This window comes from Mus caroli, unplaced genomic scaffold (assembly GCF_978045245.1).
Source record: "Mus caroli unplaced genomic scaffold, Mus_caroli_1 scaffold_4, whole genome shotgun sequence".
Taxonomy (NCBI): domain Eukaryota; kingdom Metazoa; phylum Chordata; class Mammalia; order Rodentia; family Muridae; genus Mus; species Mus caroli.
Window position 1 is genome coordinate 138872301 of NW_028227259.1, and position 19198 is coordinate 138891498.

Below are 19198 nucleotides of genomic sequence, written 5' to 3' on the forward strand. Positions count from 1 at the left end.
TTGGTGCAACTGTGGCCTACAGCACTGTTTGCAGTTCTGTGAGTTAGTTATCCAGCACACCATCAAACATGGGGCCACTGGGCTGGAAGGGCCTGGGGACGCCTGAGTGTGCAGCTGGTGTTTGCAGCAGGAATGGACCCGCTAGGGACGCCTGAGTGTGTAGCTGGTGGGGTCTGTGCCAGCTTTGTGGCTAGAGGCAGAGCTATGCTGCAGAGGCAGAAAGTAGAGAGCTAGTGCTGGGGGCACTTTGGTTTCGGTCATTTTCTTTTTTTTTTTTTTTTTTTTTTTTTTGTAGTACTCAGAACTGAACATAGAGCCTTACATATGACATGGAAGTCCTCTATTGCTGAGTCACACTCCTAGCCCTCCCTGGAGGATTCTAGGCAGAGGCTCTACCACTGAATCACACCCCCAGCCCCTCCCTGGGGGATTCTAGGCAAGGCTCTACCACTGAGCTACGGCTCCAGATCTCTTTGTACTTAAGATTTTATCTCACTAAATTGTCCAGTTTGGCCTAAGACTTGCAGTCCTCTTGCACTGGCCTCTGAAAAGCTAGGGTGACAGGCACTGCAATTCCTGACATGGAGGCAGGGAGCAATGGCACTTGCCCTCTCCTGTTTTACCAGGTGAAGCATGGTACCATGTCTGTACCATTCTGGCCTGGAGCTCACTATAGAGTATGGAACTCACTATAGACTAGTTTAGCTTTCATGGTATCATAAAAGCCTGCGTATGGGCAGCCTTGGTGTGCAGGCCCCTAGGCTTGAAGAGGCCCACAGGACTCACCAGTACAGCTTGGAGTGCTCCACCAGTGTGTAGGTGTCCCCATCGCCGATGAAGTTTCCACAGGCGAGGCAGATGAAACACTCAGGGTGGTACTTCAGCTCCCCGGCCACCTGCAGGAGGACACAACATAGCTCTGTGGTGCCTGCTGTCCCTAAAGCCATCGTCATCCTCCTGTTCGGGAGAAAGCAGGGCAACCCAGACAGAATCTTGCTGGACAGGGAGAGGATCGGCAGGTCTGGACAGATGAAGAGATGGGCCCAGGACGCACAGGGGATGATGGCGGGGAGTGAATGCACACTTGCCTCAGGAGGTGGGCAGGGAGGGAAAGTGGCTCACCATGACCAGCCCTTTGGTGATGTGCTCAGAGCACCCGTGGCAAGACTCGCCATAGCGGGCCCAGTAGTCCTTCTTGCAGAAGAGCTGTCCATCCTTCTCATAGTACTGGTGTGAAAGGGAGGCGCTACACTCGCAGCACCTGGGTGGAGAAGGGCAGGGCTGAGGGCGGCCACCTACCATCTCTGCACAGCTTTTTTCTTTTCTTTTAAATTAAAAAAACAATCTCTGCTCATGCGTGTACAGCTGCTGTGTCTATATGTTTATCATGTGTGTACAGTCCCTGTGGAGGCCAGAGGACACCAGATATCCTGGAGTTGGAGTTTTGGGCACTTGATGATGCAGGTGCATGGGTATATACTTGACTGCTCTGCAAAAGCAAGGATTCTTGACCATGGAGCCCTCTTTCCAATTGCCATCTCTCGGAATTTATCTTTAGATTTTTGCTTTAAAAAAAAAATCAAAATAAAATAGGGGCTGAAGGTGAACTTCTGTTGGTATAGAACTTGCCTACCATACATAAAGCCCTGTCTCAAAAAACAAAACAAACAAATGGAAAAACCAAAAACAAGAGGCTGGAGAGATGGCTCAGCGGTTAAGAGCACTGACTGCTTTCCCAGAGGTCCTGAGTTCAGTTCCCAGCAACCACATGGTGGCTCACAATCATCTGTAATAGGATCTGATGCCCTCTTCCAGCATGCAAGTGTATACGCAGAAAGATCACTCATACATAAAATAAATTTAAAAAAAATCTTAAAAAGAAAACAACACCACCACCCAAAAACAAAACATAGAAAGGTAACCAGGAATGGAGACAAAGGTAGGGCTGTCATTTCAGCAACTGGGAAGCTGAGGAGGGATCGCAGAGCTGCAGTCAGCAGGGGCTATATAGTGAGACCCTGTCTCAAACACACACACACACACACACACACACACACACACACACGCACAGAATTATACTGGGCTGGTGGTCCTAACCTGTCATCCCAGCACTCAGGATACAGTGGTGGGGTGATGAGGGTGTTCAAGGTCACACTTGGTTATATGGTCTATAGTAGTGAGTTCCAGGCCAGAACAGAACATGAAATACTCTCTCAGAAGTAAAAGGAGGAGGGGCTGGAGAGATGGCTCAGTGGTTAAGAGCACTGGCTGCTCTTCCAGAGGACCAGAGTTCAATCCCCAGCACTCAGACAGTGGCTCACAACTATTTGCAGCACAGTTCTAAGGGATCTGACATCTTCTTCCGAAACACTCATACACACAACATAAAATAAACACTAAGAAAGATAAAGGGAAGGAATGAGAGTTTGAGGCCAGCCTGGGCTACATGACAAGTTTCAGAATAAGCTGGACTACAAAGTAAGACCCTTCCTATAATTTAATTAATTAATTAAATGTTTTACAAAATGTAAAAGGTAAAAAGAAAAGTAAGTAAGAGTGAGAATTAAAAGCAGTTGTATTCTGTGAGCACAGGTGGCTTATATTGAAGTCCAGACCTTAGACTGTGAGACCAGGGATAGAACTAGACCTACATCTATCAGTATTTTTGTTTTTTTTAATTACTAATGGGTAGCCACAGTGGAGCACACTTTTGATTTCAGCACCCAGAAGCAGTCACGGGTGGAACTCTGGTCTACACAGCCTGTTTCAGGCCAACCAGAGTTACATGGTAAGACGCTGCTTGCCCCAATTATTATTATAGTGTGTGTGCAGGTGCGAGCCACAGTCTGTGTGCGAGTCACAGGATGACTCTGGGCAGTCAGTTCTCGCCTTGGACTCTTGCATTGAGTCCTGGGAACTGAACTCAGTTCACCAGGCTGGTGTGACAAGCCTCTTTACCAGCTGAGCTATCTCGCTGCTTTATCCCCTACAGCGTTTTACTTCCTTGGGTTTTGGAGACATGGCTTCTCTCTCTAGCCCAGTTGTCCCTTTACATAGAACACACTTGCCTTGAAGTCACAGAGGTCTGCCTGCTTCTTTCTCCTTAGCACTGGGATTTAAGGTATCACTGTGCCCAGCTCCTTCTATAGCTTGTTCCAGGCACAGCCTGCACAACCATCCATTTCAGTTCTGCCAAGGTGGGCTAAAGGATCTGGCCTACCTGCTTGCCTCAGAGGTGAGAGAAACTTCTAATCCGGCCCCCTCTCATGCAAAGAGGATGGCTTAGAAGAAAGGTGACTTGTTCTTGGTCACTAGCCAAATAGAGGAATGGGGCCTGGGAACATGGAGAGCATGAGGCAAACCACAGGCCGCACTAATGGACCCGCTGGCTTTCTCCTACACTCTCCTCTGGCAGCTCCGGGCTCTATCACCCTTTAGAGCAGGGAGACAGGAGTGTCAGCACCTTCTCCTTTAGCACCTGCCTCTGCCTTCCTTTAGAAAAGGGAGGCAGAGGCAGGTGGATGTATGGGGATTCAAGCCCAGATGCATGCACTGCAGGAAAACACCAGCTCAAAAGAAAAACAAAAACTAAAACAAACAAACAAAACAAAACAAAACAAAACAAAACCCCTCAGGGGACATGAGCTGTAAAGGCTCCAAAGTTGCCCAAGTTCCCACCTACAAGCACAGGCCCTGCAGAGCTGGTCTTGTCTCATTAAGCTAGGTAGGAACTGGGCTCAGGATGCAGACAAGATACCACCAGTGAAGATGCAGGCCCTCTTCATAAGGATGTCCAGGGAGCAGCTACCACCTACCATTAAAGCCATATCCCTGTCTTCCCTCAGCCCAGGGTCGGCAAATTCAGCAGTCCACCTTAGCCTAAGAGAACCAGGGAGGCTGGGGTTGGGGCTGAAGGCCGGATGTAGAGGAACGGGGTCTTTGCCTTTAAAATAGCTGCCCACTTCTGCTGGCCCAAGCATCCCGGTGGATGGGGATTCTCCAGTGAGCCTGTGGGGACCTGGAGAGCTGGCTCTAGGGTTCTTTGTGCCTAGATGTGCCTGTGGGTCACATGGGACCAGTAGGAGCCAGACTGTCCTGTCCTGGGTACCAATGCAGGAGAGAATAGGTGGGCGAAACTGTTCATTTCCCTCCCCCAACACCAGGGTCTTGCTAGAACTTTAACTGAGAAGAATACAGGGAGGAAAGCTGTACACTGTCCCTTTAAGAAGATCCCAGCTTGTTTCCCATTGTCTGGATGCCCAGCCTGCAGGGAGGGGCTCAGGCCAGGGAGCACAAAATGTCAGAGTTCATTTGTAAGTGGGTGGGGTGGTGTACCCAGGAAAGGGGCCTGATGAGGTGTCCCTGGGGGAGTGGGAGGACAGCATAGGCGGAGACAGTGAGTGCAGGGCAGGAGTCATGACGTCATGTCTACTGTCCCAACTCTCCTGGCAACAGCCCAGCGCAGACTACAATAGGGGAGGGGCTTTGTACTGCAGGGAGGCTGCGGCTGGGGGAGGAGTCTCTGAACGTGGGGCCCCAGTATAACCCTTAGGGTCTTTAAACCGAATGAAAGATGCCAAAGAAAGGACCCCACAGTGCAAAAAGGCAGCGCAGTCCTGTCCTCTCCGGAAGGCCCCCAGTCCTACACTATCAGTGACTTGCTTCCTGTCCACGCCTGGGTCACAGGCGTGTCACAGGGTCTGCCCATCACTCCCCAGTGTCACGCTGTAGGAAGCAGGACCTCTGCATGCCTGTTCCTACGGGTGTGGACTCAGGAGCAGCTATATCCCACCCTGGGTGAGAAAGCTCTTAAGTTCATCTAGTAGGAAACTCCCTGGCTCCTCCTCCACCCACTCACTCATCTCACTCCTTCTGAGGAGCAGCAGCAGCAGCCACCGCAGCAGAACAACCTGACCACGACTTGCTTACCAGCTCGGCTCAGCACGTCCCCTACCAGGTCACTACTTCCTTGAAGCCTTTCCCAGCCCACACTGCAGAGCAGCAGCACAAATGCTCTGCAAACACACCCCTGGAGGGGTCTGACTCCAGCCTTAGTACTGCTTAGGCACCTCTCTGCTGTCTGTGTATCTGTCCACTCCCTCTCCCTTCACTCTCTGTTGAGAGAGGGTCTCACAGAGCAAAGGCTGGCCTTGAACTCCCTATGCAGCAGAAGATGGCCTTGAACTCCTGATCTTATTTCTACCACTAGTGCTGTCTTCTAGCTCAGTTTATCCAGTGCTGGGGATAGAACCCAAGGACTCATGCATGCTAGGCAAGCACTCTACTGACTGCACTACGTCCCCAGACCAACCCTGAGTTTCTCATCCTCCTGCCTCTACCTCTCCAGTGCTGGGAGGACAGATGCATCCCACTATGCTTGGCTTCTGTCTCTGGTTAGATCAGCAACGGCTTCATGTGGGCTCAGGATGTGGGCTCACGCAACAGTGTGCTGGCTGGCCCTGGGCTTCAACAGACCTTTGCTGATGGAAGGTACAAGGAACTTCTGACCTTGTCCAGCCCCTTAATCCTCAGTCCGTATCCAGACAGGAGCCAGAGAAGGTAGGAGGAGGAAACACCCGGCTTGGTTCTCTACGAAGCACGCAGCAATGGGCTGGGCATGTGGGTTGGTAGAGTCCCTGCCTCACAATCAGAAAGCCCTGGCTTTCATTCCTGGCAACAGTGGAGGAGGTGGTGCATGCCTGTGATCCCAGGACTTGGGAGGTGGAGGCAGGAGAATCAGGAGTTTGAGGTCAATCTGGGCTACCTAGTCAGTGTGAGGTCAGCCTTGAATACATGAGACCCTATCTCAAACAGAGTCCTCCGTGTCAAGAGAGGCAGGTATATTAGGTACTAGATGGGGCCTAGAGCTGGGTAAAACTCCCAAGGAGACTGCCCCACGGTCTCAGCAGAGCGAACCGGGGCAGGACAAGAGAGGACCCTGGGGAGGAGGGAGCAGATGAGGGGCTCTGTGGCAAGGGACACTGGGCTAAGTGTCACAGAGACAGGTATAAGGTTCCTCCCTCCTCATTCTAGGACACCAGGGGAGAGACTAAGCAGTTGTGGGGCAGAGTCACGAGGAGAAGGTACCAGAAGGTCCAACAGCTCAGTACAGCTTGCTTTCCTCATGGCCGGCAGACCTCACTAGAGAGTTTCAGTTCTGTCCTACAGCAGTCCCCAGATGGGCCTGTCCTTTAGTCCCCTCCACCTCCAGCCCCAGACTCTAAGCCCAGGACAGGTGGGGTAGGGGTTTCCCACTTACTTAGCCCCACAGAGGTGGAGGCAGCGGGTCCTTCTCAGGGCCAAGGATGGCTGCATCCTCTGCAGCTCTGTTCGGAGACTCTGGAGGTCTGGAGGAGCCCATGGGTGGCCTGGCCTAAGCTTCCCCATCCTAGTGTGGGGGCTCAGGATTGGAGGCTTCAGGGGGTAGGGCCTGTGTGGCCACACCACAGGGGAGGAGGCAGAAGTGTGGCTGAGGAAGGCCTCTTTTTCAGCCTGAGACAGGAAACAGCCAAAGTGTCTTTGGCTTGGGCTTTGGTCACAGAAGAGGGGGAGAGATCTCTGCTCAGGTAGAAGTCAGCAAGACGTGGTCTTCGCTCTGACTGACGGTAGAGAGGTAGGCAGGGCAGGATCTAGGCACTGACTATAGGTAGGAAGTCGGAAAACAGGGGATCTAGGTTAGGACTATAGGTGGAGAAGTAAGGAAGGAGTGGTTTAGGCTATGACTCCAAGTAAGAGGCAGGGAGAAAGGATCTGGGCTCAGACCCCAGGAAGAGAGAGCTAGGCTCTGACTCTATGAAAAGAAGTGGGAAGGGAGGGAAGTAGGCTCTGACTCCATAGCAAGGAAAGCAAGGAAGGAGTGAGGGGCTCTGACTATGGGCAGGAAGATGGGATGTAGGCGAGTACAATCAGGGAGGTGGAGAAGGATCTAGGCTCTATCCCCACTTCTCTACTCCTAGCCCTCTGGATCTGGAGAAAGTCCCCTGTATCCTGGGTGCTCCTTGGCCTCTTCCTGGACAACAGCACCAAGTGCTTGGGCCTCTCTAGGGACAAGGACAAGCCCCAGAGCAGCTGTCTCTTCCGGTGCCATCCCCAAGGGAACAGAGGCCAACTTCCCATGGTCAGCTCAGCCTCCTTACACAGGAGGTTCCTTGAATGAGAGCTTTCTCCCAGCTGAGGCTCACTATCAGGCCACAGCCCATTCACCAGTCCTGGCTCAGGGCTACCCCACCCAGCCTCTAGGGAGATTACCCAGGCTACGAGAGCTCACAGAAGGCTCCTGGGAAAAGGACCCTGCAGGCGTGGCACACAGAGCTAGGCCCAGGAAACCCTGGATGGCTGGCCTGGCTCGAATCTTGTAGGAGGCAGAGCCACCAGGAAGTGTGGCAGTGGCGCACAGACAGGGTCCCCTGTGATGATGAAACCCAATGCTTTTATGCCTTTGCACTGTCAACAGAGAGCATCTCCAGACATGTGTCCTGGCTCGGCGGGGACACCTGTCACAGCATTTACAGCCTTTCTTGCTCTGTCAGCCTGGGATTTCCTTCAAACCAGGGACGAAGGCACTGCAGTGGGACTCAGAGCCTGGATCAGAGGACTCAGGAAAGATGCAGAGTCAGGGAACCTTTTGCAGGTTCCTCCTAGGTCCTCCCCAGGCCAGCGCTTCACAACCTCCCTAACGCTGCGGCCTTTTTAATATACTTCTTCAAGTTGGGCTGACTCCCAACCATAACATTATTACCGTTGCTACATCGTAACTGTAATTTTGCTACTGTTGTGAACTGTAAATATTTGGTATGCAGAATATCTGATATGCGACTTCCAAAAGGGTTGTGACCCACAGGTTGAATACCCTTGCCCTAGACAAACATGATGACATAGCTGGGACACAGTAGTACACTGATAGGGCTTTTGCTGGGCATTCACAAGGCCCTGGGTTCAATCCCCAGGACTTCCTGCCTGCCTGTCTCCCTCTTTCCCTCCCTCTCAACAAGGTTGGTGAGAAGGCTTAGCAGGGAAAGATGCCCACAACCAAGCCTAATGACCTGAATTTGGTCCTGGACGGGGTGGGGTGGGGGGTGGGGGGGTGGGGGGGTGGGGGGGTGGGGGTGGGGGCAGAATAATAAACTCCCAGTTGTCCTCTACTTTCCATATATACATAACAAATGAGTAAATGTAAACAAATAAGAAAAGTTTCCCATCAGTGCCGGGGAATGAGCAGGCAAGGCAAGCGAGCTATTAATGAGTGATAACCTCAGATCCCCCCACCCCGCACACAATAAACATTAGTGCTTGGAGATTTAGCAGAGTTTGTCTGGATTTGGTCGCCAGCACTGTGAGGAACAAAAGCCCACAAGGCTGGATGATTCTATGCCAGCCCTACGTGTCAGCCCCGCAGTGCCCGTTGCTGATTCCTGGGACATATCCACCACACCCGCCTCAGTGCCTCTGAGCATGATGCGTTCCTCCCTCGCTTCCTTCCACTCAGTACTTAACTGTCACTTCCTTGGAATGCTATCTCTGGTCTCTTCTCTGGCTTTCCTGCTAGAAGGCAGAGCCTGTATCTAGGAGGGGCAGGACAGTTACACAGTGCAGGCTCTGCAGTCAGGCTACACGGAGCCCTTGGACACGTAGACGACCTCTGCGCCTGTTTCCTCATAAGTCAAACTGCTTCAGTACACAGTGCTCTGACTCACAGGTTGTCCCGAGGGGGCCTGTACAGGGCAGGGGCTTGGGAAGAGCTGACTCAGGGACCCCAGGGTGTTCCATCTGGAAGAGCACGCAGAAAGGCACAGAAGGCAGGGCCTGTGACAACTCATGATGTCATCTCCCCTACCTGGTGGCTGTTCAGTCTTGTTACACACATCCCTTCTGCCTAAGTAGTTTTAATGAGGACAAAGGGAACACAGGTCTCAATGTCACCAAGAGGTTAAAGTCATTGGAAATAGAGCCTCAGGTGCCTCTGCCATGTGCCCAGGGCGGCTGGGATCTTTCTCTGTAACCCTTTTCCTGTTACTGGCCAGGATATGGGAGCTAGGGACACTAGGCTCTGACTGTAGGTGAGGAAGCAGGGAAGGAGGGATCTGGGCTCTGACTCTGATACAGGAGCAGCAGGTTCCACTGTGGGCCCTTCCCCATCGAGGCCCTGTGTCCCTCACCTCAGAGACAGCTGAACATGCTCTCTCCCTGCAGTCCCCAGCCGGGTCTCACCCTTCTCTAGGTGCTATGGAGTGGGCCAAAGCCAGGGGCCCTGCAGTCTGCCCTTTGCCTTGGGGCTCTCTCATGCCTTCCTTCCCTGACAGTCATAAGGCCCCCTAGAGATAGATAATTTCCTGATTCCCTTTGGACTCCTTGAAAAGCTAACTGCTACTCAAGTGACAGGTAGAACTAACCTGCCCCCAACTCTGACAACGGACAGTGTCCCTCTCCCCAGTACAGACCTGCTGTTCATCAGAGCCCATTCAACTCCACAGAGATACAGTCAAACTGAAGTGCTTGCTGTGGCTGAATCTCTCTATTCCCCACATGAAATTAGGCAAATGCCATACGCTGGAGAACGGTTATGCTAGGCTGCATTAATACTAAAGAATGCCCGAGGACTGCAGAGATAGCACAATGGGTAAAACACTTGCCTTGCAAGCACAAGGACCTGAGTTCAGATCCCCAACACCCATGTGACACTAGGAACAATGGTGCTTTTCTGAAGCCCCAGTCCTGAGGGGTGGGCACAGGAGGACCTTAGGGGTTCACTGGCTGAACAACCTAGCTGAAATGGCAAGCTCTAAGTTCAGAGAGAGACCCTATCTCAAATCAATCAATCAATCAATCAATCAATCAATCAATCAATAAAGAGGAGGACTGGCAAGATGGATCAGGGGATAAAGACAACCGCCACCAAGCCTGACAATCTGAGTTCAATTCCCAATATGTATCCACATGCACACCATGGTACACGCACGAGCGCACACACACACACACACACACACACACACACACACAGAGGAAAAGAATTTGTGTAGCTGGGTATGGTATACACACCCATAAGCTAGCACTGGGCATAAAAAAATGAAATTTGAGCCAGGTCTAGGCCACATATCAAGACTCTTGTCTCAAAAATCCAAGGGCTGGGGATGGAGCTTGGTGGTATATTGTCTAGCCTGCGCTAAGGCTCTAGGATCTGACTTCGAACACTGGAGCAAAAGAAAGGGAGGATGGAAAGGGGACAGTAAGGAGGGAGGGAGGGAAGGGGAGAGGGAGGAAGGGAGCTGGGGAGAATGCATGCTTGATGGTGGGTGGTCCAATCTACCACTACAATACAACTTCAGATGTTTGAGGTCACAACTGTTTGGGGATTTTGGCTTGACTTTGGATTGTGGGATATTTGCCTATGTACAATGTGGGATCTTGGGAATGGGGCCCAAGTCTAAATAAACAGCCAATTAATTTATGTTTCAGATAGGACTTACCCACATATCCAGAAGGATTTTTTTTTTTTTATGGTTTTGAAAATATTTTACACGTACGGGTATTCTGCATGCATACATATCTGTGCACCAATGTGTGCTTAGTGTCCACAGATGCCAGAAGAGGCTGTCCCTAAGAGGGTCCTTTGGAACTGGAGTTACAGATGGTTGTGAACCACCATGCAGGTGCTGGGAATTGAACCTGGGGCCTCTGGAAGAGCAGTCAGTGCTTGTAACCACTGAGCCATCTCTCCAGCCCCTTGAAGGAAATTATATGTAATGTTCTTTTTTAGAGATTTATTGCTCTCTCTCCGTCTCCCTCTCCCTCTCGTGTGTGTGTGTGTGTGGTGTGTGGTGTGTGGTGTGTGGTGTGTGGTGTGTGGTGTGTGTGTATGTGCATGCGCGTGCACACACTAGTAGAGTCCAAAAGAGGGCACTGGATTCCCTGGAGCTGGAATTACAGGTGGCTGTGAGCGACCCCAACAGAGGTGCAGGGAGTCACACTCTGGTCCTCTGCAAGGGCAACACACACTCTTAACTGCTGAGACATTTCCAGCCCAACCTACAGGACTTAAAAGTGTACCCATGTTTTGACTATGACTTGTCATAATAGGTCCAGCCTGGAACTTTCTACTGGTGACATCATTTTGGGAACGTTTTAAAAATGTTGAGACAGTGTCGTGTAACTCAGGTTGGTCTTGAACTCACTATGTAGCTCAAGATGACTTTGAACTCCTGAGTCTCCTGTTCCCACCTCAAGAGTTCCGGAACTAGAAGCACACCATCACGCCCGTTTTATACTGTGTTGAGACTGAACCCAGAGCTTTGTGCATGCTAGGCAAGTACTCGACCGCTGACCTTCAGCTGCAGCCCTCATGTGGGAGCATTAGGGATTAAGGATGTGCAATCTGAGCTTTTTAAGAATCATTCCCTCCCACCCCATCCCCCATGTGCTGAGCACATGCAGGTATGTGCTCATGCTTGTATGTACGTATGTGAAGGCTCTAGGTCAAGCCCAGGCATGTCTCCTTAACAGCCAGCCACTGTTATCAGAGTCAGGGTCTACCAGTGAGACCTGAGTTTGGCTGATGGCTAAGCTGGTTGGCCAGGGGGCCCCAAGGATTGGCTTGTCTCTACCAGTTGTGTAAAGAGTTGAGGGAAGGGGAGGGGAGGGGAGGGGAGGGGAGGGGAGGGGAGGGGAGGGGAGGGGAGGAGGGGGTGGGGAGAGGAGAGGAGGGGAGAGGAGAGGAGAGAAATCCCATCCAGCAAGGCAAACAACAAAACGGCTTCAGGAAGCCCCTGAAACTGACCAGATTCAGTTGGCCCCTCTCTGCCAAAGGAAGCAATAAAAGCCAAGAGTTCCTCTAAGAATGGCAGCAGGGCTAAGCTACAAAGAGAACCCTCACACCAGACCAGCTGCCTTTAAGAAGTAGAAGCCAGCCAGGCTGCCTGCAAGAAGACCAATTAAATCACTGAAAGGACACTCTCTAACCCGATGAGGCTGCCTACAGGCTGTGCAGTGTGCTCTAGGTTCCCAGCTTTGTGAGCTGTCACCCATGCTGGGCTCTGGTGATGCAGTTGTCTTTAAATCACTTCTGTAAGCAACTCCTCACCAATATTCCTGGAAGCAACCCCAATAAAACTCATAGGTTCAAAAAGTTGGCCTTTGGTGGTACTTGTATTTGATCTGTAACGTATTTCCTATCCGTGGTGAGTAGACCCCAGGATAGGTTTTGTCACACGCCAGCGTATCCCTAGGGCTGGGATTATAGACACACACCACTATACTTGTAGGTTCTGGGGGGGTCAAACTCAGGTCCTCAGGCTAGTATGTTCCCAGCTGAGTTGATTCCCCAGCCCCATGTAACCCTTTCTGTATCAGAGAGTGTCCCTCCTCAGTCATAATCCTATGTCAGGCTAATGAGTCAGACCCCTAAATTACTATGACAGTCTCGTCCTGCCAAATTGTGCCATCTGCCCACTGAGATGACAATCTTCAACAAACAGCATGCTCCCCAGCTGTCTGCTGCCTCTCTATTGTCTCCTGAAGGGCCTAATCCTGGCATTCAATGCCCACAACCAACTCCCTCCTCTGAACTTGGTTTCCTAACTTTGCTATCCATTAACTTACCATGTTTCATCGCCAACAGTCCCCCCAGCCTTGACTCCCTGGTGAACACAAGATCCTTTCACCAGCCTCTCTGAGACTTTCTGCTGAGCTTTCAATCCCAAAATGTGCTACCTGCCTCTCTTCTGGCCTCAGAGTGGGCACCGCATAGTCTTGTCCCTTCCTGGTCATGTGACTTCAGGCAGAAGAATGCACCTCTCTGTCCCCCAATTTGTCCTTGGGAGATACAACTAATTGCTAACTATGTAAAGCGTTCAGATTCCTCCTAAGTGGCAGAAAAGGATGCCCCAGTCTTTTTCTGTTGAGACAGGGCCTCATGTAGCTCAGGGCGGCCTTGAATTTGGGATGTAGCATGAGGTTGCTTTGTGGTCCTACTGGGTGTCGATTTCTTTACTACGTCTTTGACCACAGCCTTGGTCTCTGTGTATCTGGAAGTCAGGGCTATTTTCATTGGCTGACACATCTTTACAGGCAGCTATGGCCTAGGGACAGTGGCTAGGACTCCCTTGAGATGTGATGTCTCTTTTCCTTCCCCTGAAGCCGGGGAGCTCAGGGAGGCTAAGACAAACATCTGCCTTCTTCTGCCTGTTCCCTCTCTATCACGGCTTCCTCGTGGTGAACTCTACCAGCCTCCAACGGGGAAAAAAATCATACCTGAGGGCCAGGGCGACGGCTCGGAGGGTGACGAGTCGGCCACACAAGCATAAGGACTAAAGTCCAGATTCCCCATTCCCCATTAAAAGAGCCAGACACTGCAGTGTGCATCTGTAACTCCAGTGCTGGGGTTGGAGGTGGCAGCATGGAGATGGGAAGACTTCCTAGACCTCACACTTAGCAAAGTCAGTGAAGTCCAGACTCAGTGGGAGACCTTGACTCCAAAACTACAGTGGAGGGCACTTAAGGAAGCCACCTGCTGTCTACCTCTACCTCCCCATACACGTATGTGCACCACACACAAGCACACAAACATACTCATATACACAATTACACTTGAACGTATATGGACTCTTATTACATATAGCAGCATAACTACTGGCACAGCGCATCATACATCACTTACATATCAGTTGTCTAAGGAAGATTTGTGTTTGTTTGAGTCTGAGTCTCACGTAGCCCCCACTATCTCTGAACTCTTCACTCAGCCGAGGGTGACTTGAGGGCTTCTAATCTTCCTGCTTCCATCTCCTGAGTGCTGGGCTTACGGGCATGTGTCACATGCCTGCTTTATGTGGCGCTGGGGATCGAACCTAGGGTTTCGTGAATGCTAGATAAGCCCTCTACCAACTGAGACCTTCTCAGCCCCTAAGGGAGTTAAAATCTACTAGACAAGCTGAGGCGTGGTGGCACTCAGGGGAGGCTGAGGCAGATGAAAGGGCTTGAGCTCAGGAGTTCCAGGCCAGGCTTGGACTACAAGACCCTGTTTCAAATAATATATAGGGGAGTGTGGAGAGACAGGTGGGTGGTAAAGGTGCTTGCTAGAGAAGCCAGGCAACTTGAGTTTGATCCTGTGTCCATAATCCTGACACTCCCGACTTCCAGGCAGTACCTGCCACCCCCTCAATACAACGACAGCAACAATAGATGTGTGTGTGTGTGTGTGCATATGCACACATACATCCCACAGAACAAACAGGCTCCTTATTTTAAGAAAGGGAAACTGAGGCCATGGACCCGCTGCAGATCACAGGCAAGGAGAGCCCTGGGAGAAGCATCCGGGTCACAGGCAGGCTTTGCTGAGGGTACCCACCCTTTGGCCAGCCCATCTTACCTGAAGCAGTCCGCATGCCAGTCAGCATTCAGGGCCTGGAGGTACTGGCCGTCATAGATCCTCTGGCCACAGCTCGCACACACAGGCAACTCGCTTCCTGCAAGGAGTAGAAACCAGTCAGGAGTCATTCTTAAGAGTGAAGTTTGCTGGCGGTCTAGCCTGCCTTGTTCACACCTGGAGCCTTTCTATACAGGGTGACTATTCACTCTGCCGAGCTGGAGGATAAAAGATACGCATTGGAGAGTCCTGCTTGGACAAAGTCACCAAGCCTATCCCAGCCCATCTGGAACACACAGAGGAGAACAGAGGTATTCTCTTCAGCGGCACAGCAAGTATAAAAAATAATAAAAGAAAAAAAGAAAAAAACAAAACAGAATTTAGAAACGAGGTGGAGGGTGGCATTTTCGTGACAGCTTCTTCTGTCTGCCTACCTGACTGCCTGCAGTGTCGAAAGGGGCAACAGACTGGCAGAGCTGGGCTGGTCTATCCTAGGCTAAAGTAGAAAGGTCACAAACTAAACCGTGATAGCCCTTGTTGAACAGTAATGAGGGGCCAGGGCTGCAAAGCCAGGCCCTCTGACAATTCCTTAAGGCAGCCACTATACATGCTTAGTCATCCCCAGGACCTTGCACCCCTAGAGCTGGTAGGCCCTGCAAAATTCCCTTGGTCTGCTCCTCTCTATTCTACAGACTCTGAAACCTCAGCCCCAGAGAAGGGACCTTTCTTTAGGACACACAGCCAGGCTCCAAAACTACTGCTTTTCCCTCTGCAAGTAACCAAGCATGCAAAGTAGTGTGTTGCTAAGTACAGGGTGGGCCTGTGCCCCAAACAGGGTTTCAGGGATATGTGAGAGTGGGAGACAGAATGGCAGGAGCAGGTAGAACCTGCCTTTGACCAGATGAACCTATTGCGGGGGCTTTGAAAAGGAAACCTAGGGGAGATCCCAGTGTCTGGTTCAGGCTGAAGGAATCCCAGAGGCCTTTGAACCCCAACTGTAGTGCAGCTCTAAATCTGCGACCTCTCGGAGAGGGACAAGAGGCTGAAAAAGGCTAGGACTCTAGCCAAGACTGACTAAATAGTAGGCTTGGTGCAGGGAACAGGGGAGGTCACAGTATTACTGTAGTTATGGTGGTGTGCCGCTGCCGCAGTATTCGGTGACCGAGTCCAGGATGCATAGCTGTCTTGTGAGCCCCCCTCCCCCCGCCCTCGCCACTAGTTCTCCAATTCACCTAGTCCCCAAAAATGCACAGACAGGGAAACTGAGTCCCTGAGTGTTAGTGACTGGTTCAAGGTCAGAAAGCCCCGTAAATGTTTGTCTGCGTCTCAGATCCAAGGTTGCTGCAGTTTAGTTCTCCCGGGTCAGTCTGGATCAAAGGGTGCCCCCCCCCGCCCCCATCTCCATCCCAGGCCGCCGGTAGAGATTGAGGACCAGAGGACAGAGAACTAAAGACTAAGGTAGGTGCTGGATGAACAGTAACCTGGGAGAAGGGTAAGAGGGGCTAGGATATGAGAAGAGAGGATTCCTCCATCCTCGAGAGAGAACGGTTCATCCCGGGGCCGAGGAAGGGAGGGAGGGTGGGAGGGTGACAGGGAACGGCCTGCAGGCTTCGGAAGGGCAGGCGCATCCCTAGGAAGCAGGGGCGCGGCTTCGCCTCAACCGGCGCCCCTCACATACTCCCGACTCCCCTCCCGCGACCCCCAGCCTGGCCCACCTTCCTCTCCCATACGTTCTTCCCTCCAGGTGCAACAAAGTAGCGTCAACCTCATGCACTCGGCGGGGGGCGGGGACCGCCGGCAACCGGCGGGGCACCGGAGAGCTGGGGCCGGGCCCGCGAGCTCGCCCGCCGCCGGCCCGAGAAGGCGGGAGGCGGGGAGCGCGGGGCCGGAGCCGAGCGCTCCGCTCCGGGTTCGGCGATGCTGCCCCGCTGCACTCCCACACCAGGCTTGAGGGACACCGGCTCCGCGTTGCCGCTGCCCGAGAAGCGCGGAGGGGCGGGCCGGGGCGGGCCTGCGAGCTGCGGCAGGGGCGGAGCGCGCGCGCGACGCGGCCGGCTGGAACTGCCCCTGCGCGGCTCCGCCTCCGCAGCCGCAGCCTCGCCCCTCGGAGACAGATCCGCCTTCTGCAGGGTGAGAAGAGGCCTGCGGGCTCTGCCTGTTGGAACTGTCATTGGGCGGCTCCGCCCTCCACGGCGATAACCACGCCCATCAAGCAACAATCCCGCCCCGGAGCGGTGACCACGTCTTCTCAGCTGCAGCCACGCCCTCTCCAGGCCAGTTTAGGGGACTGCCAGCTGCGGCATTGGCAGAATTGTCCCTGCTTGGGACTGCGCCTCCTCGAGAGAGGGCACGCCCCCTTAATAACAGCCACGCCCTCGGGGGAATTCGGCGGAGCCTGTGAACAGCGGAAGGGTGGGCCTTCCGTGGCGCTGAAGGCCGAAGCTGCCTCTGCGTGGCTCCTCCTCTTCGGCGGAAGCCGTGCGGGTCTACGAAGTCAGTTTCACCCGCCGCGGCACAGCTGGGACCGCAGAGCCTGCCAGACCACGCCCAGAGCAAGACCCGCCCCTGACTCCGCCCCCTCTCTACCTTTCATTCATCATCAGCTCCACTTGGGTGCCCCGTGGCTGGATTGTGAGCTTGAATGGAGCCGCCCACCGAGCATCTCTTGAGTAGGCACCTCTCTCTCTATACAATCTTCCCGAAGCTTCTCTGGTCCAAGGCACTGGAAGTTAATTTACCAAGGACGGGTGGGGCCATGCAGACTCTGAGGACGCTGGTGGTCGGGGTCCGGGTGGGGGTTTGGGGGTGGGAGAGAGGTGGGGAGTCAGTTGGGTGGGAGACAGGATTTAAAAAAAAGATAGAAATGTATTATATAGCTTAGTCGGTAAGAGTGCTTGCCTAGCATGCTCGAAGCCCTGGCTTCCATCTTCAGCACCACATGAAAACAGCATAGGGTGCACATCACTTCTAACACTTTTCCCAGCACTCTGGATGTGGAGATGGAAGGATCAGAAGTTCAAACCAAAAATTAAAACACAAAACAGGGAAAATACGGGCTCAAGGACAAAAGAGCCCCCTTATCGCAGATTCTAATCGAAGCCTTTCATCAGCTGAGACTCAAGAATTCCAACACAATTAAGACCATTTGCTTAAGGGCTTTCTCTCCCGATTGTAAATGAGCAATTTTATAGTAGAGACATCTCTCCAGAATTCCCCTTTACAATAAAAGAACACGTTCTAAACTCCTTGTACAGCCCTAATACCACCTGATTTTACTTTGTCAGATTAAAATTGCATCCAAGGCACCTCCGGAACCAGCCTATAATTTCACTTATTAAAGAGAGACGCCTGGCAGGGCTTGGTGGCACATGCCTTTTTGATCCCAGTACTTGAGAGGCAGAGGCAGGTGAGTTGGAGGCTAGCCTAGTTTACATAGGGAGTTCCAGGACAGCTCAGGGCTATACAGAGACCTATCTCAAAACAAAACAACAAACAAGAAGCAGTGTGGTTAATGGGGTATTCCCATAACCCCAACATTTCAGAGTTACAGGATCAATGGTTGGAGGGTAACATCAGCTACATAGCAAATTTGAGGTCAACCTGGCCTATATGAAACTATGTCTTAGGAAATACAAATGTAAGAGAGAAAATGACATTTTTTAAAATAGCTTTTTGATATGTCACGAGAGCCATCCAATTACTACACATACCTATTGCCACCACCCCTCAAGAAAGCCCTTGTATGTTTTACTTCACCTGATCCTCTCTCTCTCTCTCTCAACCCCTGTCTTAGTGCTGATATGCATCACCGTGGCCCAAACCAAAAGGGTTTATTCAGCTCACTGTTCATTATTGCAGGAAGTCAGGACAGGAACTCAAACAGGGCAGGAACTTGGAGACAGGAACTGATGCAGAGGCCATGGAGGAACACTGCTTACTGGCATACTGAGTCTGCTTTCTTATAGAACCCAGGATTACCAGTCCAGGGACGGGACCACGCACAATGGGCTGGGCCCTCCTGAATCAATCACTAATTAAGAAAATGCTTACAGGCCAACTTTATGGGGGCATTTTCTCAATTGGGGTTCCCACCTCTCAGATGACTCTAGCCTGTGTCAAGCGCAATAAAACTAGCCTCTATAACCCCTGTGGTTAAAGTGGACTAAAACTGTCTTTTAATTAACTGTAATTCTTCCTTGAGGAGCACATAACCACGTACTTTAGTGTGCTTTCTTCTTTCCCTGCTCATCTAAGGTTTGTTTTTTTCCTTAATTTTATTTTAAATTTCAAATCTTAAGTTATTTGTTAAGGGTCTGGAGAGATGGCTCAGCGGTTAAGAGTACTGGCTGCTCTTCCAGAGGTCCCGAGCAACCACATGGTGAATCACAACCATCTGTAATTCCCACTTCAGGTGTGTCTGAAGACAGATCACTCATATACGTAAAAATTAATAAATTTACAATTTAAAAAGCTATTTGTTGTATTTTTATTTAGGGTGCATGCACATGTGCATGCACGTGTGTGTGTGTGTGTCACAGTGATAGAGATCAGAGAACAACTTGCGGTAGTAGGCTCTGGCCTTCCTCTACGTGGGTCTTGGGGATTGAACTCAGGTTTTCAGACTTGGCACTAAGTGGACACCTTTGCATCCTGAGCCATTTTTCACTAAGCCATATTTCTTTTCCTTTCTTCTGGTGTGTGTGTGTGTGTGTGTGTGTGTGTGCCAGCATATGCATCTGAAGGTCAGAGGACAACTCCTACTACAGGTCTTGGGGATTGAACTCAGGGTGTCACTCTTGGAGGCAAGCTTCTTTACCCACTTTGTCAACTTGTTGGCCCTCTATT

General features: G+C 51.7%; 1 protein-coding gene across 1 annotated transcript in view; it reads right to left on the reverse strand.

The window, feature by feature from the left end:
• Limk1 (LIM domain kinase 1) overlaps positions 1-16373 on the reverse strand; it is a 32217-nt gene extending 15844 nt beyond the window's left edge. The window contains exons 1-4 of the mRNA XM_021163055.3: positions 16069-16373; positions 14357-14453; positions 1123-1261; positions 787-896 (exon numbers count right to left, since the gene is read on the reverse strand). Coding sequence (XP_021018714.1) covers positions 787-896; positions 1123-1261; positions 14357-14453; positions 16069-16123 — 401 coding nt within the window. The 5' untranslated portion in view covers positions 16124-16373. The remainder of the gene's footprint in view (positions 1-786; positions 897-1122; positions 1262-14356; positions 14454-16068) is intronic.
• Between the last annotated feature and the right edge of the window lie 2825 nt (positions 16374-19198).